At 36.8% G+C, this 25,590-nt stretch overlaps 1 protein-coding gene across 3 annotated transcripts in view; it reads left to right on the top strand.

The window, feature by feature from the left end:
- The window catches only part of PCNX1 (pecanex 1), an 89,705-nt gene that overhangs the window by 54,573 nt on the left and 9,542 nt on the right, over window positions 1–25,590 (top strand). For all 3 annotated transcript variants that reach the window (XM_050898171.1, XM_050898170.1, XM_050898169.1), the window contains 18 exons: window positions 2,596–2,706; window positions 3,194–3,285; window positions 4,569–4,678; window positions 6,420–6,525; window positions 8,327–8,419; window positions 9,989–10,139; window positions 12,086–12,227; window positions 13,711–13,888; window positions 14,305–14,413; window positions 15,022–15,151; window positions 16,321–16,379; window positions 17,205–17,420; window positions 17,849–18,102; window positions 19,121–19,351; window positions 20,761–20,861; window positions 22,140–22,290; window positions 24,062–24,292; window positions 24,685–24,959. In XM_050898171.1, the coding sequence (XP_050754128.1) occupies window positions 2,596–2,706; window positions 3,194–3,285; window positions 4,569–4,678; window positions 6,420–6,525; window positions 8,327–8,419; window positions 9,989–10,139; window positions 12,086–12,227; window positions 13,711–13,888; window positions 14,305–14,413; window positions 15,022–15,151; window positions 16,321–16,379; window positions 17,205–17,420; window positions 17,849–18,102; window positions 19,121–19,351; window positions 20,761–20,861; window positions 22,140–22,290; window positions 24,062–24,292; window positions 24,685–24,959 (2,740 nt within the window). The remainder of the gene's footprint in view (window positions 1–2,595; window positions 2,707–3,193; window positions 3,286–4,568; window positions 4,679–6,419; window positions 6,526–8,326; window positions 8,420–9,988; window positions 10,140–12,085; window positions 12,228–13,710; window positions 13,889–14,304; window positions 14,414–15,021; window positions 15,152–16,320; window positions 16,380–17,204; window positions 17,421–17,848; window positions 18,103–19,120; window positions 19,352–20,760; window positions 20,862–22,139; window positions 22,291–24,061; window positions 24,293–24,684; window positions 24,960–25,590) is intronic.

Here is a 25,590-nt window from a genome sequence, read left to right as displayed (position 1 = left end):
TTGATTCTTCTTTTTTTTTTTTGACTTCTAATTGATTAATAAGAATTACTGACTCAGGCATTGTGGGAATTATTTTTTTATTACTTCATTTTAGGAACATCCTGAATTTCATACCTCATACTGCTTCCCCCTTTGACTTTCTGCTAGTAAATCTGTATTTAAATTTAAATGTCCAGAGGGAAAAGGTCTAGGCCACTTATTTATGAACAGAGGATTGTCCAGGCATTTCCAAAGGTGCTTTTCTACAGATTCTATGGATCTATTCATGCACTGGCAGTCTTCATTCTGTACCTATGATGGAAAAAGGAGTTAAGGCAGCAGATGCTTTTGACTCATTCAAGATATAAAACTAGCTTCATTTCCCCTTGTTTATGCTCTGTCAATTTCATAAGTCTTTTCTTCCCTTTCCTGTCACCTTGAATCATTGCCATAATGTATACCCATATCCCCATAAGGTAATACATAAATGTATATGTAGGTGGTGTGTTGTATTGTTGAAAGTGACCTACTTTTTAAAAGTACTTAAGAGTCTTTTCCAGTTTAAAAAGACGTGCTGGCATCTTCACCAGGCCATGTCCATTTTGGCATTAGCTCTTAAAACTTCTTGGTTCAAGAGTTCTGAATGCTTTTTGATCCTTATGTTTTACTGTTCTTCTCATCTTCTCAGGTATTTTGCACCAGCTTATGTGGTTTATATTTCTTAGGAGTTCTACCAATAAAAAATCAAATTGCCAGAACAGCTCTTGCTTCTTAAAAAAACTAAACCAAAATAAAAACCTACCCCACCCCCCCACACGCATACCCTTGCCTTTGGAGCAAGTCTTAACGTTGCTGAAGTACTGTTTCAAGAAGCTTTGTGTGTATTGCAAAGCAAGCTGGCTGCTAGCAAATATGCTTTGTTAGCACGAAGTAAAAATCTCAGCTGCCATTTTTTCCCATTCCCAGGTATAGCTACTAGAACAACACAGGTGCAGGGAAGGGCAAACTTTGTGTTTAGATAACAACATAATTGCTGTGTCCTTGCCAACAGACAAGTGAGGACTGGTATAAATTTTTTATGTATTTATTTTGTGTGCCACATATTGGACTTGATCAATTGGTGTAAATCTGTTCCACATTTATAACAATTATTTTCTATTTTCACCTAGGTGGTCCCCATTAGAGAGCAATTCTGTTATGGACTTTAAAAGTCATCAGAAATGTTGGCTTTTTGCTGGACTACTCTTTATAAATTGTGTATTCCCCAATCTATTTTCTAATTTTGTTTTCAATGGACTCAAGATAGTTCAACTTACAGGCCTTCACAAAACAACTTTTTAACCTGTCAGTGAGAGAACACTTTGTTTGCCTCCTACGTAGGCTTCCTTGATAATGATTTGAGATAAAGGTTTGACTTGAGATTTCTGAAAAATATTTTCTTTGAGTCCTGAGTAGCTGGTCCTTAGTCTTACATTTCCTAATTTGTATCAGTAAAAAGATGCAGAACTCTGTGTTTTTCCCAAGCCCTGAACCTACATGTTTTTAAACAACATTTAGTTATTTAACTTTACCAAGGAGTAGGAAAAAAAATCAGATTCTCAGTACCTATCTCACTGTAGATATTTCTAATGTTATATCCTTTAGTATCCCACCATTCTGTGGATATAAAGTTAGAAACTTAAAATTGAGACTTGTGATTCTTTACAGGATACTTTAAAATTGGTTTCTTCTTTTGGTCACTGAACGTACAAGTCAATAAGGTTATAGAAAACCCTCCCTAAACTGTCAGATTTTGTCTCCTAGGGTTATTTTCATGGTTTGATCCTTCTGTCCTTCAGAACCTAGAACTTATGATACGCTGCTGCTTGTGAATTATATCTGAACTACTTAACAGTTGTGTAAAAGACTGTTATTTCTGCATCTTTTACTCCTTAAGATGGAAAGTAAATGATATGTACAGGTTGGGACATACCATTCTCTGTATTAAAATTAAGTGGCATTCGTTTATCTTTGCATTCTTAAGTCCTGTAATTTGCAGAGGTTTTAATGGCTCATACAGTTACTCATTTTCATTAAAAAAAAAAAAAAAAAAAGAAAAAAGTCATTTAGGATCAGAACTTTTCAGAAGTGGTGTGGGAAAATGAGTAACGTTGTCAGATGTTATTAGTGGCAGAAAACCCAGAGGTGAAATGCTTGGCCTCTCTTATGTCAGTGTGGCTGGTGTTAGCTTGCTCCTGTAACTCCAGACAGGCAGTTGGGCTTGGATAAGCCTCACTTACAATGAGTGAAAACTTAGAAATCTTCTAATCTGTAAACACTCTTGGCTGATCTCTGCTAAATAAAAATGAAAAGCCTGAACTGGCCTGTGTCCATTTCTACAGCAATTAAAATGGAAGTACAAGAAATCTTCTGACTATTCGTCTATGTAACCTCTGTATTCAGTCAGTTCTGAGTCACTGAAGTAGAGATTTACATAATGGATGTTTTCCTTAGAAATACTTCAGTGATGTTGAGTTAAATGGTGTGTGTGATACCCTAGAACTTAAACTGAAGAGTACGTTACCATGCTATATTTTTCATATTCACCACTTTTTCAACTATTCTTTTCCTCCGTAGTGTTTACACTATGTTTCCCTATAGTATTCTTCATTGGTCTCCTGCCTCAGGTGAATACATTTGTGATGTATCTCTGTGAACAGCTGGATATTCATGTCTTCGGTGGCAATGGTGAGTGTTTTTTGTGTCGGTGGCAAAAGCATTAGATTAGGAGCAGCCATCAGATTAGTAGGCTAGTTAAAAAATTTAGTGATTACACTATTTGTATGCCTAGCCTCTAAACATAGAATACTAATTGTATTTTTTAAAAGGCTAAAGGTCTTCTGATCGATTGTTGAGAAATAGAAATACTGTCCTAGTAAGTCTGTCAAAAACTATACTTTCTTCCTCGACTGGTTTCTGTTGCAGTTGTTAACCATTCCCATGGTAATGCTGTTGAATAAATGAGGAGGTAAATAAAGCCATATAAATTGCTCTTTAAAAAAATCATCTGTAGGGGAAAATACAAGTAGTTGCTGTGGGTTGGATTTTTCTTTTTATATCAGAGGGGTGTTGCAACTAGGGGGCTGATATCTTTCTTAAACAATCTGAAGTATTTTGTATTCTAACCTAATTACATAACACTGTTTAATTTTTCTTTCTTTTCTGTGATATTCAGCTACCACAAGCCTGCTTGCAGCACTTTACAGTTTTATCTGTAGTATAGTGGCAGTAGCATTGTTATACGGACTGTGCTATGGTGCCCTGAAGGTGAGCAAAATTTTAGACACACCATACATTAATGTTTTGGGGTTTTGTTGTCTGCTTCCTTGTATCTTAGATACTTAAATATGCAGAAACTGAATTAGAAATATTAGTCTGATTTGGTAGGGTTTTATACTTGCTCAGCTGTGATGTCAATAAAGGAGATGTAATGCAGGAACAAAGCAGATTTTTTGCTCTTAAAAGGTGTATGACTTGTGCCTGCACTAACAGGCTATTTTATTGGCCAAAACCACATGACATTTACCGTCAGTTCCATTCTACGCTGGTTCTTGAAAAAAATCACATAAGTGGCTTGTTTCTAGCACAGTCTTCATGTATTGGTTTGTTAACCTCTCAAAATGGCTCATGTGAGTATTTTTTCCAGTGCTGCAAAACAGAAATAGTCTTTTCAAATTAATCTTTACTTGAAAAGAAACCAGGAAATAGTTTGTAGTGTCAAAGTGAAGATGTGTGCCTATCTAAATGGTAGAGTTAGCTGGTGAAGGGGGGGAAAAAAACCAAACCCCCAAACCAACAGCTTTTCCTTGCTTGAAATGCCATTGTGTTTGAAAACAGTGTGGTGTTGGTTCTGTTTGTTTGGTTTCAGGTGTGTGTGTCAATAATCAGCTGCTCTCAGTTCACAATTAATTGTAGCATGTGCACCTTCCAACTCACAGTTGGCTGGCTTTTTTCCACTCTGCCACAGAGAGTAAAGTTGCTAGAGGAAATACTCCCATGATGCTATCACCTGCAGAACATCATTAGCTTTCTGTGAATTTGTACATTTGTCTCATTAACCTTTTGTAAACACATCTGTTCAAGATAAACAAGCTTTAGCAAAGAATCATTGTCTCATCTTTTCAGATCCAGTACAGATCATGAAAACAAAAATAAAACCACTGGTTTTATCTGAATTCAGCAAATTAGAAAAAAATAAATCTGAGTAAAAACATACGTAACTTTCAAAATTAAGAAGTGACTAAATGCAACTCTAAGAACCTGTGGCCTCAAGGAATGCAGGAAATTCTTCATAAGGGTTATGAAAACTGATGACTCTTTAATGTTTAAGATGGTGTAGGCTTAAGGGATGTACACTATGTTAGTTTCTGATCTATAGTTAGGCATAGGTAAATATGGAACAACATTTTTATTTTAAAAGTCCTGTTTCATTTTTGTGGAATTGTAGTTAATTTTTCCATTCTTTTACTATGCTATACATAACACTTATCTGACATACAAGAATTATATACTTTGTCTCCTTTTTATTAACGTTTAATGTCTTTCTCCAGGATTCTTGGGATGGGCAGCATATTCCAGTTCTCTTCTCCATATTTTGTGGTTTGTTAGTGGCAATATCGTATCATCTCAGCAGACAAAGTAGTGACCCTTCTGTACTTTTGTAAGTGACTCAGTTTGTGTCCCTTCCGCAAGGAAGAAGCAAGTCACAAGGGAACATTATTTATAATGTTAGATATTAGTACTGTTAGAACTGGTAGTCACCAGCATTATCAAAAATAGTATGATATTGGTTCAGTTGTTAAAGAGAAATTCTCAAATTTTGCACCTAGTTCCTCCTCTAATGACAACCTTTCTTTGTGACTTCTGGTGAATCACTTACGTGCCAGAATCTGATTTAACTGCTTGCTGATGTTCTCCAGAATGCCAGTCAGGTGCCATCTTTCTGCTGGTACGTTTGTGCTGAAGGACCTGTACCCATTCTGTATCTAAAGAGGTGCTCAAAGCACTAGTTTAAGCTGAAGCCCACGTGTGGATTTTTTGAACTGTTTCTCTCTCTTAATTTGTTACTGTGTTCTTACCTTGAATGTATGCTCAAAGCACTTGCAAATAATTTCATCTCACATGCAAAACAATAAGGATCTGTTTTGGTGATAAGCGTTCCCATCTAGCATGGGCAAACATGTTCATGTTGCTATTCTGAGTTGGAGTATTGATCTCATGAGGAGAGTATTTCTGATTCAGTTAATAATTAGGTGTGTAAAACAAAGTAGTTCCAGTAGGAGAAACACCTCCCACAGAATAGCCAATAGAGGCTCAGTCACCTACCTGGGTTAGGCAGAGCTTGAACTTGGATTTAAATTTAGCCATAATGTTGGATTAATTGGATAAGCAGTAGTCTGGGGTAGATAGTGAGGGGCCTCTTCTGTGAACAAGGAGATTAATGATTTGTGAGTGTTCACACAGAAGGAAAATTCTTATCTTTGCATTGACAACTAAACCTTGTCCTGTTACTCTTAGTTCAGGTGACTTTACTCAGTTGGTATGAGGTCCTTGTCCCTAGATACCTGTTCTTTTGTTCTTTCCAGTTACTATAGCCTGGATGCTTATGTTTGACCTGCGAGTTCACCTATTTAGCCAGATGTGGCACAGTTAAGCATTGCAATATGTTGCAATGTGTAATTGCCTTTGAAGATCTAGGGCTCATTCTGTAGTGAGCTTCCTGTCCATAAAATGAAATAATACACGTTTCTGTACCACATAGGGTATTGTAAGAAAAATCACATTGAGGGGTTGCAAGACACTTAGGTATGGCTAGCAGTGCTGCATATAGTCTTCTAAAAGCTTAGGTATAAGTTTTTTGGGCTTTAGCACCAGCAAGGTCTGCTAAGAACTTAGTAGTTTGGTCAGCATGGCTAATTCATGAATTAATCGGGATAGTATAGATTTTTTTTCTTTTGTTGCTGTTGAAGTTTGAATTAAACCAAGGAATTCTTGGTTTTCTAATTAGTGTTGACAAATAGACCACTTCTAAACTTTGCACCAAGTTACATTTCTGTTCAGGTATTCATGAACTAAAGTTTTGTTTCATGAGTACTAAGAACTCCACTTAAAATTCAATATTTGTTCAGTTACTCCTGTCAGTACAGGAGAAACTGCTGTTTGAACAACATCTGGCTACTCGTCTTCAATGGTGGTCATTGTGTGCAACCAGAGAACTAATTCTTTTATAAAGTTGAGATCTCATCTTTGTAAATTTGCTCAGCCATGTGAAAGCACTAATCTGCCAGGATTATTTTTTCTTGTAATCAACTTGTAATAGAACTTTTGACTTGGTTATTCTTCTAAAACCACATGGGACAATACATGCTTTTCAGTGGGTTCTTTTTTTGTCTTTCCTTAAGCTCTTTAGTGCAATCAAAATTTTTTCCTAATTCTGAAGACAAAAACCCTGAGGATCCTCTGTCTGAAGTAAAAGATCCTTTACCTGAAAAGCTTAGAAATTCTGTGGTAAGTAGGCTTTTTTTTTTTAATTAGAACTAAGCATTTACTTTATGTTTGTATAGCATCAATCTGGATCTTACTTGGCCCACAACACTTGTTAATTACCATGGTGTTGATTAGAATGGATATCAGAGTGTTTCCTTTAAATCTGCAGATGAACCAATGTACTACACTAAGAGTATAATGCTTATATTGCAATTTAAGTTATTTAAAAGGAGGCATGTGAGAGAACTGGAATTCCCTAGTGTGAATTCAGTGAAGTATCATTGAGGATTTTCTTCTGGCTCATATTGATAATAATAAATGATACTTGCTTTTGTGCAGAAGTTAGTGGGAAAGAGTTAATGGTGGCAAAACTATATTAACTCAGTATTTCTAGTAATTGTGAGCAAGAGCTTTGTGCATGCTGTTCCAGAAGCAGAAAATAAAAATGGTGGAAGGTGTTGTGGGTTTTTTTTGTGGGTTGTTTGTTTGGTTTTTTGTTTTTTTTTTTTTTTTTAAAGAGCAGATGTAACCTGTTCCATTTACTTTAGCACATACTCTGAATTTTTAGTACAAATTCACTCTATATATTTATTAAAGTAGTAATATTTAAGCATTATTCTTTTTCACACAGTGGAGCAGTAAGTAAAAGACTTAAGAAGCTTAGTATGTTTAACTTGCACAAAAGAAGGTTGAACTTTTATTTAACCTTGTGTGGGGCTTGGCTGTAGGGGAATAACAGTATAGATGGGTTTCTCCTAGTACAGCAGGCACAAGTGTGACAAGGTGCAGTGTGTGGAAACGGCAAGTAAATATTTAGAGCAGAGAAACTGCAATTCTTTTAGTGCTTAACAGGAGAGAATGACCATAGGAGCTACAAGCTTCTCATTAGCTCTCAAGCTGTGTTGTTAGTCTCCAAGGGGGCAGGCGGGTTGAGGATTATGATATATTCTTTCTTCAGTGTTTTTTAAATCAGGACTTACAACTTTTTTTTTTCTTTTTTAAGTCAGTATCCTAAGAAGTTAAGACCTTGCAGCAGTAATTGCTGTGTGTAATTATTTGGCTGATTTTGGAATAGTTAATCCTTTAATGATTTTCTGGGCTGAAAATATTAATACTGTATTTACAGAGTGGGAACAGGTCTGAACTTGAAGACTCTGAGTTGTTGTGGCCTTAAGTACATATTGCCCCCTTGTGACTGAGTCTGGCATTACTCGTTTTGGGCTTTTTTGGGGTTTTTTTGTTTTGTTTTGCCCGTTATCAACAGCTTGTCTTTTTTTTTTTTTTTTTTTTTTTTTAGGGGTAATGGAAAATTCAAACTCATTCCTCAGGGTCATTCCAAAGCTATCCTTTACCCTTTTGCAAAGGAGAGGGGAAAATGGTTGAAGAGCCTAGTTGTTACACCTTGTTGTTAGCTCTGTCTAGGCAGCTGTCTTCCAGAGCTCTTAATTACCCCATAGTCTCAGCAATTCTTAGATCATAAATGGGAAATTTGATTGGCCCTTCCAGCTCTTTCATCAGTGCTGTAGGGGGGTCCTTATACTCCCTCACAGTCCAGAATGAGAGAGAGAATATAGTGGGTATATTAATTTCTGGTGCCTCACTTTGGGTATGCATCTTTCCACTTAACTCATTTGAACTAATGCTCTTAGCTGTAAGATTTATCTTGTGAAATTTCTGATGATAACTTCAATGGAAATAATTAACACTGGCATAATTTGAAAATATTTAATCAATTTCAGTGTTACTGCTGATGGGCATTAAGAATCTGAAAAGGACAGCCAAAGCTGGTATTTTCTAAAATTATTTTGTTTTGACTCCCCAGAGTGAACGATTGCAGTCTGACCTGATTGTGTGTATAGTCATTGGTGTACTCTATTTTGCAATTCACGTCAGTACAGTATTTACAGTTTTACAGGTAAGGTGTTCCATTATGTCTGCCACTTGTCTTCTATATACAAATACTCTAATGTGATATAACGCTTATTCTGGTAGTGCACTGGGTCTCCTGACTAGTTTTAGATGGTCTTTAAATATATAGTGTGACAGGTACATGACTGAAAATCTTCACGTTCCAGTTTTATGTGCTCAAAAACTCTTCTTCTCCTGCTCTTTCCTAGTTTCTTCTTACATTCAGGATTTTTATTTTAGTCTCTGACACAAAATGCCCTATTTTGCTTCATCTATCTCAGTTAGATAGTGTCAGGATCATTTTGGAGTAAGGAAAAATGAAACTTTAAAAAAAAAATTAAAAGGTTTGATTCTTAAAGATTGAGGGGCTGAACCTTGACTCAGCAATTGCATACTAGCATGGCTGTTTGTAGACTGTAGTATAGGGGAGTACCCCTTTACTGGAATGGTTATTTACAGGACTTCAAAGAGCCTTTGAATTTCAAGTTTTTTAGTTGTCAGTCTAGCTGATATTACTGCTTTGGATACTTTTTTAATGTGTGTATATGACTCCTACTTGACCATGATGACATGGGACCAGATCCTGTGCTTGAATTTGTTTAAGTAAAGGCATTTGCCTAAAGAGTTGCAGTTACTGAATTTCTTCTTTTGGTATTCCTGTAATGGAACCATTGATTAGCTTATGAACAGCCTTATGTCAGGCAAATGAAAGTTTCTTGCATGCATTTTAGAAGGGTTTTACCCTCCTGCTGCTGCCTACAGTTAAAGAAACTAATTTTAAAAAGATATGCGTTTAGGTAGCTTCACATTTTCAGGTGGAGTGTCCTGCTTAAGCAAGTCTACTAGTTTTTTCTAAGGAAAATATCTCTTCTGTTGTATGGCTGGACTTCAGCACACCTCCCGAATGTTGCTTTCTCCCATGTTTGAGAAACTTGTCTATATGCTCTTCACCAGTTATATAGTTCAATAGGCTTAGGCTTCACAGAATATCTCAATCAAGAGCTTATGACAAGGTAATGCAATCCTAATTTTGCTATGACATATCTAGAAATTGAGAGAAAATTTTAACATATAGAAAGTGTTACTGTGAAATCCAGTCTTCATACCATGTTCATATAGTAGTATTTTGTGACTTCTGTGAAAGAGTTTGGTCTTGGTGGGAGACTTCTTATTCACCTTCTCAAGAGAATATAAGATTGGTAATTTGTTTTTTCCTTATGCTTATACCTCCTTTTATCCAGCAGATCAAAATGTAAATTGGGTTCAGCCTTTAGAGGATAATAGCTTTATCATTTGTAAAGTGAAATGCAGATGGGTCAGAAGCAATGGACTGTGAAGGAAGATTGGTGTACTATTTTTACTTCTCAATTTAGTGAAAATTTGTTAGAAATAGATGGTTTGTTCTCTCACAGGCATTTCTTGTTTGATCTTAGAGTTGGTAGTACAGGTTCTCATGAAGAAATACATTCCCAACTTACAGGAACACCTGCTTAGACATTGGAAAAGGTATTACATTATTAGTGTATGATTTTGTTTGTAAAACACAAACCTTAATTTCTTCAATTCTTCTTTTTAGCCTATTTTAAGTTATGTTCTCTATGCATTGGTGGGTACGGTAGGCTTTGTGACCCATTATGTTCTGCCTCAACTCCGAAAGCAACTTCCTTGGCATTGCTTTTCTCACCCGCTGCTGAAAACCAAGGAATACTATCAGTTTGAAGTCCGAAGTAAGTATCATTCGTGACACTTTTTTGAACTTACTGTAGTTGCTGACCAACTTGTGTTACCTATTAATATACTTAATCTCTTTTCTTTATTGTTCTCACTACTGGAGTATTTAATGACATCTAATCTAGACATGTGTAGTTTCTCAGTTCCTCATGCTTTGATTCCACGACTTTTTATGTATTTCTTACCTGATGATGATAATATATTACATGTGCTACCATTATCTCAGAGCAGTTCCATTAAAGCACAGTCTTCAAAATCTTAAGTTGCAAAGTTTGTGCTAATGATTGCCTTACCTTTTTATAAAGGTAGAGTGTGTTTCACTAGGTATTTCTTCAAGATAGTAAGTTTTCAAATGTTTTAGAGGGTTAGGTACGGTGAATGCTGTCGGAGATTTCATCTTGGCATGGATTTGATTCTTAATGGTATTGTTGACATGTTTAACAACAGAAAGTAGTACAAGTGGCCTACTTGTACACACTAAGGGACCAGTCTTTCTAGGTGATCTGCGTAGGCACGCACTTGCACCTTGTGTTAAAGTCTACGTTTCCATGAAATCTTTCCCTGGAGGCTGCAGAAAATACAAAGTTATACTGCTGATCAGTCTTCCAGTATGGATCAATGTAGCGGTAGATTGTGGGGTCTCCACTGTTGGAACATTTTTATTAACAGCAGACATAAGAAATTTCTATCAAAAATGGCTTAGAAACAACTGAAGCTATTTTGTTTTTTTCTCTTCAGTTAGCTTTCAAGGTAAGACAGTAACAAAAAGAAAGCGAGCATTCTGCTGCTTTCAGGAGCAGAGAATTACAGAATTGATTTGCAAACTTCCTACCATTGTACCAGTTCTTCAGTGTGGTCTTTTCACTGATGTCTCAATTGTGGGCTTTTTTCAGTGATTGGGTGTAAAGATGGATAAATATGAATAGTAATTGTAATATGATGCCAAACTCTGTTTGGAGGAAGAAGTGAAAAGTGCAATTGTATGCCTTAGATTTTTAATCTACGAAACTAGAGAAGCTACAGTCGGTGCCCTTTTGCTGATACCCGACTTCAGTATTTCCATATGTAGTAGTGTTTTCAGGAAAGGTGAAAGTCATATCCCGTGATGTTAAATATGTTTGTAGCATCTCCCAGTTTGGTCCCTGTAATGTGAAGAGAATTCATGCCGTGTCAATGCCTAATTGTCCTTATGGCTTCTGTTGTAGAAAAGGAACTTCAGTTTTTGCTGGGGCTCATCTAGGCATGTGCAGTCATTCATAGCAATGAAGAGGGGTGGGCCTTTTTCTAGCCTCTTTCAAGTATACCTTTAACCCTTTATGTATGCAGCAATGTTTAACATAACTTTTGACATAGGCTCTTCCAGCCTGTATTTGTACTGCCTTGTAAAACAAATTTTGTCATTATCTTCATTTGCATTAATTTGAAACATAGCAGTCCTGTTATGTATTTTCCAATCATTGTAGAAGTTTAAAAGAAGTTTGTAAGTCTCAGACATTTGTGTTGGCAGGTTACGTATGCTCTTTTATACTGTAGAGTCGTAAACCAGAAATCTTTCGGTTCAAATATGGTAGGAAAACATCCTTTTGCATGAGATAAAATGCGTAATGTCAAACAGCTTCGTCAGTATCAATGTTGAAATTATGGAAGAGGTGGTAACCCAGTTTGTTTCCTGCCATGTGCAGTAAGCAAGTAGCTTGCAAACTGTTATATTGTAATACATTTTGGATAGATGTGTAACAGTGCAAAAACTCTACTGGGACTACCGGCAGTAGCTTAGAAGGAGCTTCCCTTTATTTCAGTTAGATAAAACTATGGAAGTCCAGTATGAGCATACAGTTAGTGTTTGGCACCACAGATTACTTGGATCAAGAATCTTTATTCTGTTAGCTGAGTTTGATTTGACAGTGCAATCTGATTTCTTCTTTTTAATATGTCTTGACAGATGCTGCACATGTTATGTGGTTTGAGAAACTTCACATTTGGCTCCTTTTCGTAGAGAAGAATGTTATCTATCCACTGATAGTCCTCAATGAGCTTAGTAGCAGCGCTAAGAATATTGCTAGTCCAAAGAAACTGGATACTGAGTAAGTAGAAAAGGCTATCAAGTAATCTTGAGCATGTCTACTGTGATGGGAAATTAAATAGTAAGTTCTGGCCTCAATGGGAAGACAGTTAATGCTATTGCCTTAAAACTAAGGCAAGGAATAAATAAAGTTTTTCTTTATTTGAAAGCTCTTACAGAACCAAGTCGCCTTGCTGACTTAAATTGAATGGAGTATTACAGTGTTAAACTGAGAACCCACACTAAGATAAATCATTTGATGCATAGCATACACTATAAAGATTGCAGGTTGCAGGATTATCTAGGAGTGTGGTATCAGAATTTCCTTGTTGATCTTCAGAGTCTATAATATGATTATCTGGACTGCAAGTTCAAGATAGTGACAATACATTCTGGTATTTTGTCAGGTGTAAATTTAAGACTTGTGTAATGTTCTGAGTTGGCATGCCAGCTTGCAGCCCCTCTACAGCTTTGTGTTCTCATCAAGTAATTCCCCAGGCCTTCCAGCCCCTAAGTATAATCTGTATCCAGATGGAATTGCACACTGCCTCTTAAATTGAGCCTTAGTTATAAGCCCTCGAGCAGTGTATCTGACTGTCTCAGCAAATGAGTTCACTAATAGGCCCTGCCTTTTTTGCCTCCACGAACAGTGACCAGGTGGCTTTTTTGAAGTTCTATTGATTTAGAACAGAAGTGTTGTAGAGAAAATAAATCTTGAAACAAAATGGAATATGTATTGGCGGGGGAGGGAGGGGGGCAGGGCAGTGTTGGATTTTTTGGGTGTGGGTTTGGGTTTTTTTAAGTTTAATAATCACTGGATCTAGTAAGTTCTTGCTTTGGGTTTGTTACTCTTGTCACTACAAGACCTTTGGAAGGAATATTGCCATTACATTACTTTAACGTTATTTTTATAACCCTTTGATCTGTCAGTTACTATCTCTGAAAAAGAATATCACTGGTAGTTTATAATTAAATTGCAGTTCCCCCAATATAAGCTAGAGCAGTATAGTCATGCAGGAAATAATGATAATCCAGTGTTCATTAACATCCTCTTGCTGATTAATCTAGAGCCCTTCTAGCATTTTTGCATCTCAATATTCATAACCTGAATTAAAGACTGGGTTTCTGTTCAGAGTACAAGGATATTTCACCTCTGATTTTTTTTTTTTTGCTATTTGTTTTTAGCAAGAGTCTTACAAATAATGCTAATGCTTGAACATTGATTGGCTTGAGAATACTGATAGAAAGACTTGGATAGTAACCTTTGAAAAAAAAAAAAACAACAATAAAAAAGTCTGAAATTGTCTTTAAAAACAAACAAACAAAAAACACCAAAAAAACCAAACACCACCTCCCCCCCACCCCCCCAAAACTCCAAAAGCAAACCCAAATCTAAACCTTGAGTTTGAAGAGATTGGCATTGTGTGACAGCAACAATTTAGGTGGTCTTTAAACCCCTTTCGGACAGCAGATAAGTAACTGTTTTGTGTGAATTTCTTATACAGGTTGGGTGCTTTAATGATCACAATAGCTGGCTTGAAGTTACTGCGTTCATCATTCAGTAGCCCAACGTGCCAGTATGTCACTGTTATTTTCACAGTGCTCTTCTTTACTTTTGATTACAAAAGTTTTACTGAGACCATGCTGCTAGATCTCTTCTTCATGTCCATACTCTTCAGCAAGGTAACTTTTAACTGTCTATTTCTAGGTGTTTCAGGTCCTCCAAAAGGGAAAACAGCTAGTCCTAACTGATAGGTAGTCTTCTGGATCATCAGTCCTATTGGTACTGTAATCTGTATGCTATAAGACAGCTAAGACTTCTCCTTCCCAAAGCACTTATGTTTGCTTGAGAAAGCATATGTAACTTTCTAAACATCTCATGAGTTTCTGTTAGTAGAACAATGAAGCGCATATTATGTTACTTGCTTCATTATTACATCCTTTTTGTAAGTCTCAAGGCTTCTGGTAGACCAGTAAGAACTTTAGGGTGACCAGTAGATTTCTCAGGATATTTGTGTACTGCAAAGCATGTTGATTCTCAGCCAAATCACTAAATTTTTCTTCTCTTTTTTTTTTTCTTCTTCTTTTTTTTCCTGTAGCTTTGGGAACTCTTTTATAAATTGAGATTTGTATATACCTACATTGCTCCCTGGCAGATCACATGGGGATCTGCCTTCCATGCTTTTGCCCAGCCCTTTGCTGTGCCACGTATCCTTTGAAAATGCAGACTTTCCTGAAGTCATGTATTTATAACTTCTGAATGTTGCATTATAATGGATTACGTATTATGGGCTAAGTCTACTGAATGAACAGGTTTGTCTAGTGAGTATATATGAAAAACTGTGCACGCTTTCTGCCTTGCTACAAGTTATACAGTAGTAGATAGAGTAGGAATAGAATTCTGACATAAAAGAAACATGGAGCAGGAGTTATTTCATTCTGAAAATGACATAGCTTTTCTTCTGACAGTCATTCACTTTTTCAAGAGTCACTAACTATGGTTTTAGTTCTTGAGTTTTGCATTTTAAGCTTTTGTAGACTGGTTTGAATGGAGTGTGAGTTAGTATTCTCTGTAGAATTTTGAGAAAGAGAATGACCGCCACGTCTAGTGCCAAATTTTCAGCTATTCCTGTTCTTAAGAACAAAAAATAATCCCCTTATTGCTGGAGGTACTGTAAAGATACTTTGCTGCATAAAAATTCTTAGAGATCTTGTTTTGCTCTTAGTTGATGTTACTGTCTATTTCAGGTACTATCACAGAAGCCTTGAAAAAAAGTAGTCGTTGCTTCGCTTTCCTTAATTCTGTTGTCCCACAGATTCTGCAATGTTGTTTGTCCAAGCAGCTGTGTCAGCTTTCTTCTCCACTCCACTGAATCCTTTTCTGGGAAGTGCAATATTCATCACTTCATATGCCAGGCCTGTCAAATTCTGGGAAAGAGACTACAAGTAGGTGAAATAAGACCTTTAAAGTTTGTGTCCTTTGTTTTTAATAATGTAACTGTGGCAAAATGTGTTAGTTTGGGTTTTTTTGTTGTTTGGGGTGTTTTTTTTTTCTCCAAGTGCTGGTATTTTTTTTCCCCAGAGAAAACTAGTTTATAGCACTGGAAGTTTTCAATGAACTTGTTTCTGAAATACTGTAGCAGCTGGGTTTTTTTATACTAGCAACATTTGCTTTATCTTCTTCAGTAATTTCTACTTAGAGGTATGCCATCCTGGTAATTTTTTTAAACATAAAAATTATAGTATTATAAAGTGCAGTTTTAATCAGAAAGTGAATTTGTGTACAGAAAGGTGGGGGGGCAGTTCATAACTGTATTTGACTTGTGTTCATTATTGCTGATTTCACAGCTAAAACTGGCTAACCTCAATATAAAAATCTTTAAATCTTTTTTGATCAAGGTGGGATCAGTAGTAAAAGATTCTTCATGTCAGATTATACCTCCCTATTGTTATTTCTGTTATATTATTATTTCTATTTCTAACCTATTATACTCCCTGTTTTATTTCTCCGAAGTCCACTATTGTTGATGGAGTATCAGACCAGTGAAATGTTAGATAAACAGCATGGGGCAAGATGAGTGGATAGTTCTGGCATTTATGGAGAATTAATTTTTCATTTCAGTGCTTTATTGCTTTTTTTTCCCTTCTGACACTAGAACAGTTTAAATACAGTGTTCCAGATCTTAGGTTAAAGAGTTAAGGTTGTAACTTCAGCCAATGAAATAACAACTTTCTGAAAATTGTCTTTCAGTAAAGTCTAGTGGAATGTTAGCTATGCTGATTTAATTGTTTTTAAGTTTATTTGTCACATCTAAAGCTTTATGATATCTATCTAAGAAAATATATACACTTATCTAAAGCTAAAGATTATTCTATGATGGCCTACTGTGGACAAACTTTATTAGGTATTGGATCATAATGCTGTTATAGGCAGAAAATACTTTTACATATGAGAAGAGCAGCAAATTTGTGTATAAAATTATTTTAAAATAACTTTTTGAAACTATTTCAGTGGGAATATTTTTTAACAATTTTTATTGTTAGTATTTTCTTCCCTTAGACTTTCTTACAGTAATAAATTTTGTGCTAAGTATGCTTTATTTTATTATTTTCAGCACAAAGCGTGTGGATCATTCAAATACAAGACTGGCTTCACAGCTTGATCGAAATCCAGGTAGCTTTTGTAGTCTGATTTTTGTGGGGTTTTTGGGTTTTCTTGTGTGGGTGTTTTTGTGTGTGGGTTGGGGGGTGTGGGGCTCGCGGGGGTTGTGGTTAGTTTGGGGGGGTTGGTGGGTTTCTTTTTTGGTGGGTATGTTGGGTTTTTTGGTGGGGTTTGGTTTTTTTGGATAGTGGTGGTTTTTTCAAATGTAAATACTTTTATAGGATTCATGACCAGTTTGCCCTCTGATCTTCTCCAGCCCTGCCCAACCTTTCTGTTGTTCTGTCTACTGTTATTTTCACCTCCATCATCTCTTTCTTGCTTTATTCTTTAGACTCTCCTATAAGTTTTTCTTGTTTCTCCCTTAGCTTTATGTGTGTCTGCTTTACTTCTTTATTTATAATCGTGGTATGCATTAAGCTGTTCTGCTTTTTATTCTTAAGTAATTAAAAAAACCAAACATTATTTGAGGCTGTCTCAATGTCATGGCAATGAGACGAGTACAACAGTCATTACTGAGGTACTTCTGTGCTCATTTGCTTTTGCACTATATTATGTGGAATAGATTGATGGGAGATGCATGAGGGGAACTGAAGGAGTAATTTGGGAAACGGAGGAGTGACTAAGAAGGGAAAAAATTTGGTCAAAAATACTAAATGTCACAACATTCATTTGGAGTAGTTGTCCCTTAAAAAAAGGGGAGGCCGGGTGTGGAGAACAACCTTGAAACAATGTTGCTGTTAAGAAAAGTGTGGGATTCAATGTGAAGTGATAATTGACATTCAAGCTTGATGTTTTTCTGCAGATTCAGGTAATAACCCGAATCCAATCTTCATGCAGGTTCGGATGATAACAACCTGAATTCCATCTTCTATGAACATTTAACTCGTTCCCTTCAGCACAGCCTATGTGGAGACTTGTTGTTGGGTCGGTGGGGAAACTATAGTACTGGGGACTGCTTCATTCTAGCCTCTGACTACCTCAATGCACTAGTACACCTTATAGAGATAGGAAATGGCTTGGTCACCTTCCAGCTGAGGGGGCTTGAATTCAGAGGTGAGTGTGTTGCACTTCCTTAACTGTCTGTACTAAAAAGTGGACTTCTGCTTTGGAAACTTATGTTATTTTCAGTTCCATCCTGTAAATTAATTGCTTTGAAAATGGGCTGGAGGGCCTCTTTATGCCCCTGTCACTTGTGAGGAAAACTAGCTTGCTCTAGCAGAGTTGATGCTAAGTCTCTCTTTCCATTTCAGCGCAACATGGCTACCATAATTGATTCTTAGAGACACCTAACTAAAATGTGATCCTAGAGTGATAAATTAAGCTATCCAAATCTTTTGTGTTCATTGGCAGATAGTTCACTTGGTGTTACAGAAACGTAATTGGAGATGGGTTGGATTCTAAACACTTTTAAACGCAAGTCAACATTAAAGCAATCATATAAAGTGTTCAACTCTTTCTTCGTTTCTCTGTTTTCTCCTAAGGAACTTATTGCCAGCAACGAGAAGTAGAGGCCATCACTGAAGGTGTAGAGGAAGATGAAGGTTTTTGTTGCTGTGAACCAGGCCACCTTCCTCACATGCTTTCCTTTAATGCTGCCTTTGGGCAGCGTTGGCTGGCTTGGGAAGTGCTTGTGACAAAGTATGTTCTGGAGGGTTATAGCATCACTGACAACAGTGCGGCTTCCATGCTTCAAGTCTTTGATCTGCGGAAAATTCTCACCACTTACTATGTGAAGGTATGATTCAGATCAGTAGGTGGGGGGGAGGTAGGCTGGATTACGTCTGGGAACTGCTTAATGTCTTGAACTTCTAATGTCTTTCATATGAGGATCATGGAATGTGATACAAATTATAGATGCATGAACACCTTCATCAAAGGAGGACAGAGTTTGCTGTACTGGTGATTACTTGATACTCTGGTGCATGAGCAGGACAATGACCCTGTAGTCTAGAACAGAGCGAGGACACTTTCTAGCTGAAGCTGGAGCAGAAACTTGAAAGCTGTTACCCAAATGTAATAGCTGTGTTGTAAATGAAAAGTTAAATAAATAGTGTGTTTCTCTTGGAGAAAGCTAAGCTGCTTTGGTCTTTAAAAGCTGTCCAAACCCATCTGTGTTTTTTGGGTTTTGTTTGGGTCTTTTTTCTTTTGTTTTTGTTGGGTTTGGGGGGGCGGGGGGGGGGGGGGAACAACAAACCTGCCCTGCAGTTGTAAGAGAACTCTAGGCCTCAGATCCCTTCAGATAATAAGTTTATTAATTGAGATCTTTCATAAGCTACCCTCTTTCAGGGAGCTGAAAATTTTCAGGTTGAAATATTTCCAAGATACTTATTCACACACAAGTTGTTGTGTTCCCCCCTCCAAACACAACGGTGTTAAACTGTCTTGTCTTCTATTTAGCATTTCAGTTCTTTAGAAATTCAATATCTAAGCCTCCATGTTAACTAGATAAAAATTCCTATGTATTTGTTTGTTTTTCTGCAAAGTTACAGTGAGTCTTGTCCCATCCTTTTTTCCTTTTCTTATTCCTTCAGTGCATGCTTCAGAAATCTTGACAGTCTTTGAAAAATATGCCTGTATACAAACCTGTGTTGTGTTTTCTGTGCAAATTTGTTGCATCTGTGAGCTAAATAAATGCTACTGTGTATCAGTTTTCTTCGTTACCAGGAAAATAATGCAAATGAGTTGAAACAATTGAGATCGCTGACTTTTTTTATTGCAATACTGACTCATATTTTTTACTACTGCTGTTTCAGGGAATCATCTATTATGTCACAACATCCCCCAAGCTAGAGGAATGGTTAGCTAATGAGACAATGCAGGAAGGACTGCGGTTGTGCACAGACCGCAATTATGTTGATGTAGACCCAACATTTAACCCCAATATCGATGAGGATTATGACCACCGTCTAGCAGGGATCTCAAGAGAGAGTTTCTGTATGATATATTTGAACTGGATAGAATATTGCTGCTCTCGAAGAGAAAAGGTAAGTATGAACGTGTGAGGAAAGCCGTTCGCTATTCTAGGATGGTCTCATTTTTTTTCCCTGTTGGTTTGACTTACCAGGCTGGTTTAATATTGATTTTTAAAATAAAGATTTATAATTGAAATATTAATTTATAGTTTACTGGTTTTGATCTTCTGCTCTTGACATGTACATTTAAATAAATTCTGTAAGTAGTGTATGATTTAACCTGTTCATTAATGAATTTTCATTTACCAGCTCAAATGAATCAGTTGAATCTTAGTCAGGCATTTATCTACATACAAAAGGGTATGTTTTTAGAATTGATGTTTTGTGCTTAGATGTCAGTGTTTACAAATCAACCCTAACTTAAACAAAAAAAACCCCAAACAAAACAAAACCCCCAAAAAACCAAGTACCTGTTGCCAGCTTATAAGATGGACTACTTCTTTCTTAGTGGTCATACTATACCGTTCCTTTGGACCACTGGAATTGTTGGCTTGTGAAAATGATCATCCCATATTCAACCCTGTTCCTCTCTCGAAATTCTTCCACCTTTTAAATACAAACGTTTGTATGTTTGTAAAGGAATGCCTTGACTTCTTACTGTTTACAAAAAAACTGTATGTGGTCTAGTCAAAGTAGTGTTGCCTTTGAGAATAAGCAGAAATTGATTGAGATTAAAGGGACAGGAATATAATTGGAATTTATGTGTTTAATGAAGGATCCAAGACTTCAGAGTTCAATTTTACTTTGGAGGTACAAGATTAATTAGAAGCCCGTTTTCACAGGTTTAATTTTTAAAGTGTTCTGCAGTCAAATGACAAACAACAGCTGGAGAAAATTGTTTCTCTCCAAGTCATGATCTTGTGAAATACTTTGTGTATGTATTGAAAATCAGGTCTAATCACTTAAATGAATGATACTATTATCTAGAGCATTATATACCCTGTACAGCTACTACTGGCTTTGAGCTGAGGGTGAGTTTCCCCTGAATAAAACTGTAGTCCAGGGAAGCTTTCCGTTAACTCAGAATTATATACTCCTAACCAGTAAGTGAGAATCCACTTTATTCACTAAAAATAATTTTATCTTAAACCCATAATTCTGCTAATCAACAGTTTGCATACAAGATACACAGTATCTGAGTGTTGCATGCATCTGTTCAGCTTACAATTTGTCTTATTTCAAATATAGTGTGTGTGTGTCTGCCTTTACAAGTATTCTATGTACTTGCAAAACTTTTAGAAAAGAATTCCTATTGAAAGTCTGAGCAAGAGTAGCTGGTGTGGTAGGTACGTACGCACACTTGAGTGTGTGTACCTTTGTATGTGTTTGGGTCTTTTTACTGCTTCTGGCAGAACGGTTTTTCTATGACTATTTCTTTACTCCGTTCACCTGACTATTCTTTTTTCTTTTGTTATTACAAGCCACTGGATTCAAGTAAAGACTCACCTCTGGTGACATTGTGTTATGGACTGTGTGTTCTGGGGCGGAGAGCGCTGGGAACAGCTTCACATCATATGTCTAGGTAATAAAATATTGTTGTTGTAAGCTTCCCTTCCTCAAAATTTCTCTGGGTTCCTAGGTTAGGTATTAGATGAGTACCTCTTCATAAAAGAAACAGATATTTAATGTCATCTTTCCTTAAACTGGACAGATATGCTATGTAACTTGTCTTCGTTATAACAGCCAGTGAAACGTAACAAAAGAATAGCAAATGAGGGAGAGCTTGAACTTGAGCATTTTGTTTTATCAAACTAATGCAAGGTGAGAATTCTGGTGTGGGTAAGGACCAGTTATAACTGATGAAAAAAACAAGAACTGGTTGAATTCAAAAAGCAAACTCCATTTCCTGCTCCAAGTATGTGCTCTATGTGGAAATAGAGGGAAGAAGAGGACAGCTTCTTAAAATGAAGAACACACATGTCTTGACGGAAGTTAGATGAGATCATTATGATAAGTTTCACGATTTAGCTAGCTCTCTGTGGCAAGCAGTTGTATTTTGTACAAATCTCCTTCAGTTCAATTGTCATCATATAGCAACCTCTTTCTTGCAGACTGACAGCCTCAACTTACTTCAGAAAGCCAATGTAAAATACAGTTGTATGTTTCAGGAAATCACAAGGTGATGGTTTAAAAAGAAGATAGAGAAGCATAATCACATGCGGAAGCTATTGGTCAGCTGGGTACTGACTGTAAAACCTGTTCTACTTCACTTGCAGAGAAACTGTTGACTAATTTTTCTAAGTACCAACCAGTTGCCCCCTGAAGGTCTTGCAGATATGCAGTCACAAGAGTGATGAGAGCATATTTGATTTTTCACTCTTAGGTTAGCTTAGTAAAAGGAAACAATGCCTTTAAGCATGATGAAATTGTCAAGATTTTTATTCTGTACTAAAGCATGCACAACTGAAGCTACATATCCTCCTTAACTGGTCCATTGTGGTGTTATATTCCCTGAAAAGTTTTCTCTTTAAAAATCTTCAGAATAAAGTCAGACATTCCTCACAGTGTTTCTGTTTACTTTAGTCCATGTAAATAGTCTGTTGCATGTATGGTTTATTCATTGCCTGTTCAGTGCACATAGACATCTAGTGTCCAAGCTTTGCTTGCACGTACATCCTTACTCAATGTTCTCTTCTCCCTGTCTTCTCTGTAACGATAACTTACAGGATAAGAGTTGTGTGCCTTTCTGTACAGCTCAGTATTTTCTGCTCTTGTCAGTGATGATAATTGTGGATATGTTTGTATTTCTGTTAATATTTGGGCTGTTTTCTTCATTTTTTTTTTTTTTTCCCCTCAACAGTAATCTGGAATCCTTCTTGTACGGCCTGCATGCCCTATTTAAGGGTGACTTCCGTATATCTTCAATTAGAGATGAATGGATCTTTGCTGACATGGAATTGCTGAGGAAAGTAGTGGTTCCTGGAATACGGATGTCACTTAAGCTACATCAGGTGAGAGACTACACAGGAAGATATGTCTAGTTCTTTTTATTTCTATGCATTCATTCTTTTAAAAATAAGCGACTGGGAGAGAGAAAAAAGAGGAAGAGAATAAAAGGGCGTGTGATAGAGATGGACAACTGAAAAAGAGGGAATATCATGTCTTGTCCTTTGTTCTATTACAGCTCACGTGGAAGGTGATACAGAGGAAAAGGGAATGCAGTTTATGCTCAGAGCTTGAAAATTACATCAAATGTAGATCAGAGAACATGTCAAGCCCTGTTTCATATCCATCTAGAGATAATTCCCTTATGAACAGTCTCTCTGATATTTTCCCTCCCTCTTCCCCTCCGCACATATATATATATATATATAATTGGCTGAAAAGGTGGTTATGCCATTCAGAGCTGAACAGCCCTCTTCTCCAATGGGAGTTGGTTTTCTTGTTCTTTTTCTTTGAAGTGTTGTAATAACAGACACTTTGGTGTTACTCATTGACCCCGTCAGTAAGGTTTCAGGTGAGAATGAGAACGTTGCCTTTCAATAAGCTGAAATTAGGGTTGGTCTTTATAGTGAAGTGAGGGTGAAGGTAAACAATCTCAAATTCTGTCTAGTGTGTCTATTAACTAAGCTCAGCAAGTACAAGAAAGCATGGACTGAGTGATAAGCACTCAGGGCGGGGCGGAGGGGGGAAGTGTTGGTACCCTAGAAGAACAGATTGCTTCAAAATCATAGTAAGTAGGCAAATCTTAGTTGCACTTTTGTAGTAATAATTCAAGTTTCTTTTTTTACCTTCGTTGCAGAGTCTAGAAGTCCCCTAAAGCTAACAGTGATTGAATCAACTCCTTCATGTAACACAAACTCCCTGAATTTAGCAGAATGCCTGTGTTAGGAGTACATGTAGCAAAGTAGAATAATTACAGAATCATTGTTGAAACCAGCAGAAGTACCACTTCAACAATTCTGAAGTGTTCTCAGTGTATTTGGGTTACTATGCAGAATGGGCTTGAATTAAGTCAGAGGATGAAAAGTGAGAAAAATACAAATATCTCTAACAATAAAAAAAGTTTTTTCTGAATATTATTGTATTAATCTATAAAGGGTGTTTTTTATTCACTTGCAGTGCAATAGCATATCAAGGCTTCAGCCTTCCACAGTTCTCAGTGTTGGAAGTTTAGCTATTAACCACTATCCTTTTTTAACCAGAAAGTAATGTGACCTAATACTGAATTGAACTTGCAAATCTTGTGTTTCTGTTTGACTGGCAGTAATGTAAGTTGTGTGATAGTATCTGATGCTGAAGTAGTCTGTCATCAACTTTTTAATAGAAAATACAGATAAACCTTACTGTTTTTCTTCTTATTGCTATTTTCATATAATGCAGTCTCAGTGAATAATCAGTGCTTACGTGTGTTTTACAGTTGGAGACTTCTGAATAAGCAAAGAAGCTAAAACTAAAATGCTTCTGCAGGCAATATAAATAGATATAAATCTAGTGTAAAATTCAACTATAAATTTACGTGGATCGATAATAGGCGGGTCCTTCCAGTCATTTTGTTTTTAAGTTAAAAAAGGAGGCAAACACAAGCAAGCAGAACTAATCTGTTGGAAAAGAGGTCATCTCTAACAATGTTGTTTAGGAGGTATCTGATATTTTTGATGTCTAACTTAGTGTAATGCACTGAGCCTTTCAAGAGTTTGAGGTGTGAAATGTTTGATTTTTTTATGTAGTTACATCTGAAATGTTAATCATATCTTCTTGAACATGTGTTCTTGGAAACAGGATCACTTCACTTCTCCAGATGAATATGATGATCCTTCTGTCCTTTATGAAGCCATAACAACCCATGAAGAAAATCTAGTTATAGCACATGAAGGGGACCCTGCTTGGCGGAGTGCAGTTCTTTCCAATTCTCCCTCCCTCCTTGCTCTGCGTCACGTGATGGATGATGGCACCAATGAATATAAAATCATTATGCTGAATAAGCGATATCTCAGTTTCAGGGTCATTAAGGTAAGCTTTGTGCGCATTCCACAACGTGACAGTATGTTGTGGTATATTTTGATAACTGTACCAAACTGCTACTTCAACTCAAATCATTACTTTTTTTGTTATTGATCTGTCAATGCTGGGGCTGCTTCTTCTTATATAGTGGAAGTATTTAATCAGAAAATCAGTTCATGACTTAAGATATATTATTTCTCATCCCATTCTTAAATTTGCTTTATTCTCACTGTTGCAGCCTGTGTCCATAAGTTCAGCCTTTTAAAGAAGTGAATATGAATGCTTGCAGTTCTGCAGTGCAATATTACATACACTCGTGAAGGCCTAGGTATAGCAAAGCAGTCATCACACACTCTCATTGTTTCACTTTCTGACACAGCCTTTCTACTTGGCTTTTGCAGGTGAATAAGGAGTGTGTGCGCGGCCTGTGGGCAGGACAACAGCAGGAGCTTGTCTTCCTGCGTAATCGTAATCCAGAAAGAGGAAGTATCCAAAATGCAAAACAAGCTCTGAGGAACATGATCAACTCCTCTTGTGACCAGCCAATTGGATACCCAATTTATGTCTCACCTTTGACTACTTCCTATTCAGATAGTCATGAACAGCTTAAGGAGATTCTCGGGGGAGCTATCAGCTTAGGAAACATCAGAAACTTCATAGTGTCTACGTGGCACAGGTGAGCTGAGGAAATGAGTTCTCATTAGTGTGTGTTCATGCTCTCATATTCAACTAACTGGTCTCGTACATGCCCAACATAGCATAATTTATAATGTTCAGTCACATAAAAATAAATAAGCCTTGACTTTTATTTCAGGCACATCTGTAGCATATGGCAACTGCTTTGGTACAGGATTAATCTTCAAGGCGTATAAGTAATACACCACAAACTATGTAAATGAGAACTCAGAAAACAACTTCAATTCTAATGTCAGGTCTGATAATGAGAGACAATGTAACTTCTCTGTTTTTTTCAGTACCATCACTTTTGCAGTCTACAATACCATCTTTACAGAATCGGGACTATTTGGTAGGGTTCCCGTCTGGCAAATATTTAACATGCAAGTGCTGATATTAATGTTGTTAGGGTATGCTCATACATAGTAGCACAAGCTTTAGCTGTTGTTCAGAATTTCATGAGTGCTTATAAATACCCTGTATGTCAGAGCCAGAACAAGTAACTGGAGTCATAATAATATAATCCTCCCTCCATATGACCCCTCAGTAATTCAGTACAAACTCTTGCTGTGCTGCGTTTTATAGGCCATGAGAACTTTTACTGCACTTCTGGCCCCTTAAGACTGTGGCTC

The sequence above is a fragment of the Gymnogyps californianus genome, chromosome 5 (genome assembly GCF_018139145.2).
Source record: "Gymnogyps californianus isolate 813 chromosome 5, ASM1813914v2, whole genome shotgun sequence".
Classification (NCBI taxonomy): Eukaryota; Metazoa; Chordata; class Aves; order Accipitriformes; family Cathartidae; genus Gymnogyps; species Gymnogyps californianus.
Note: the sequence above shows the minus strand (reverse complement) of the source record. Positions and strands in the feature narration are given on the sequence as shown.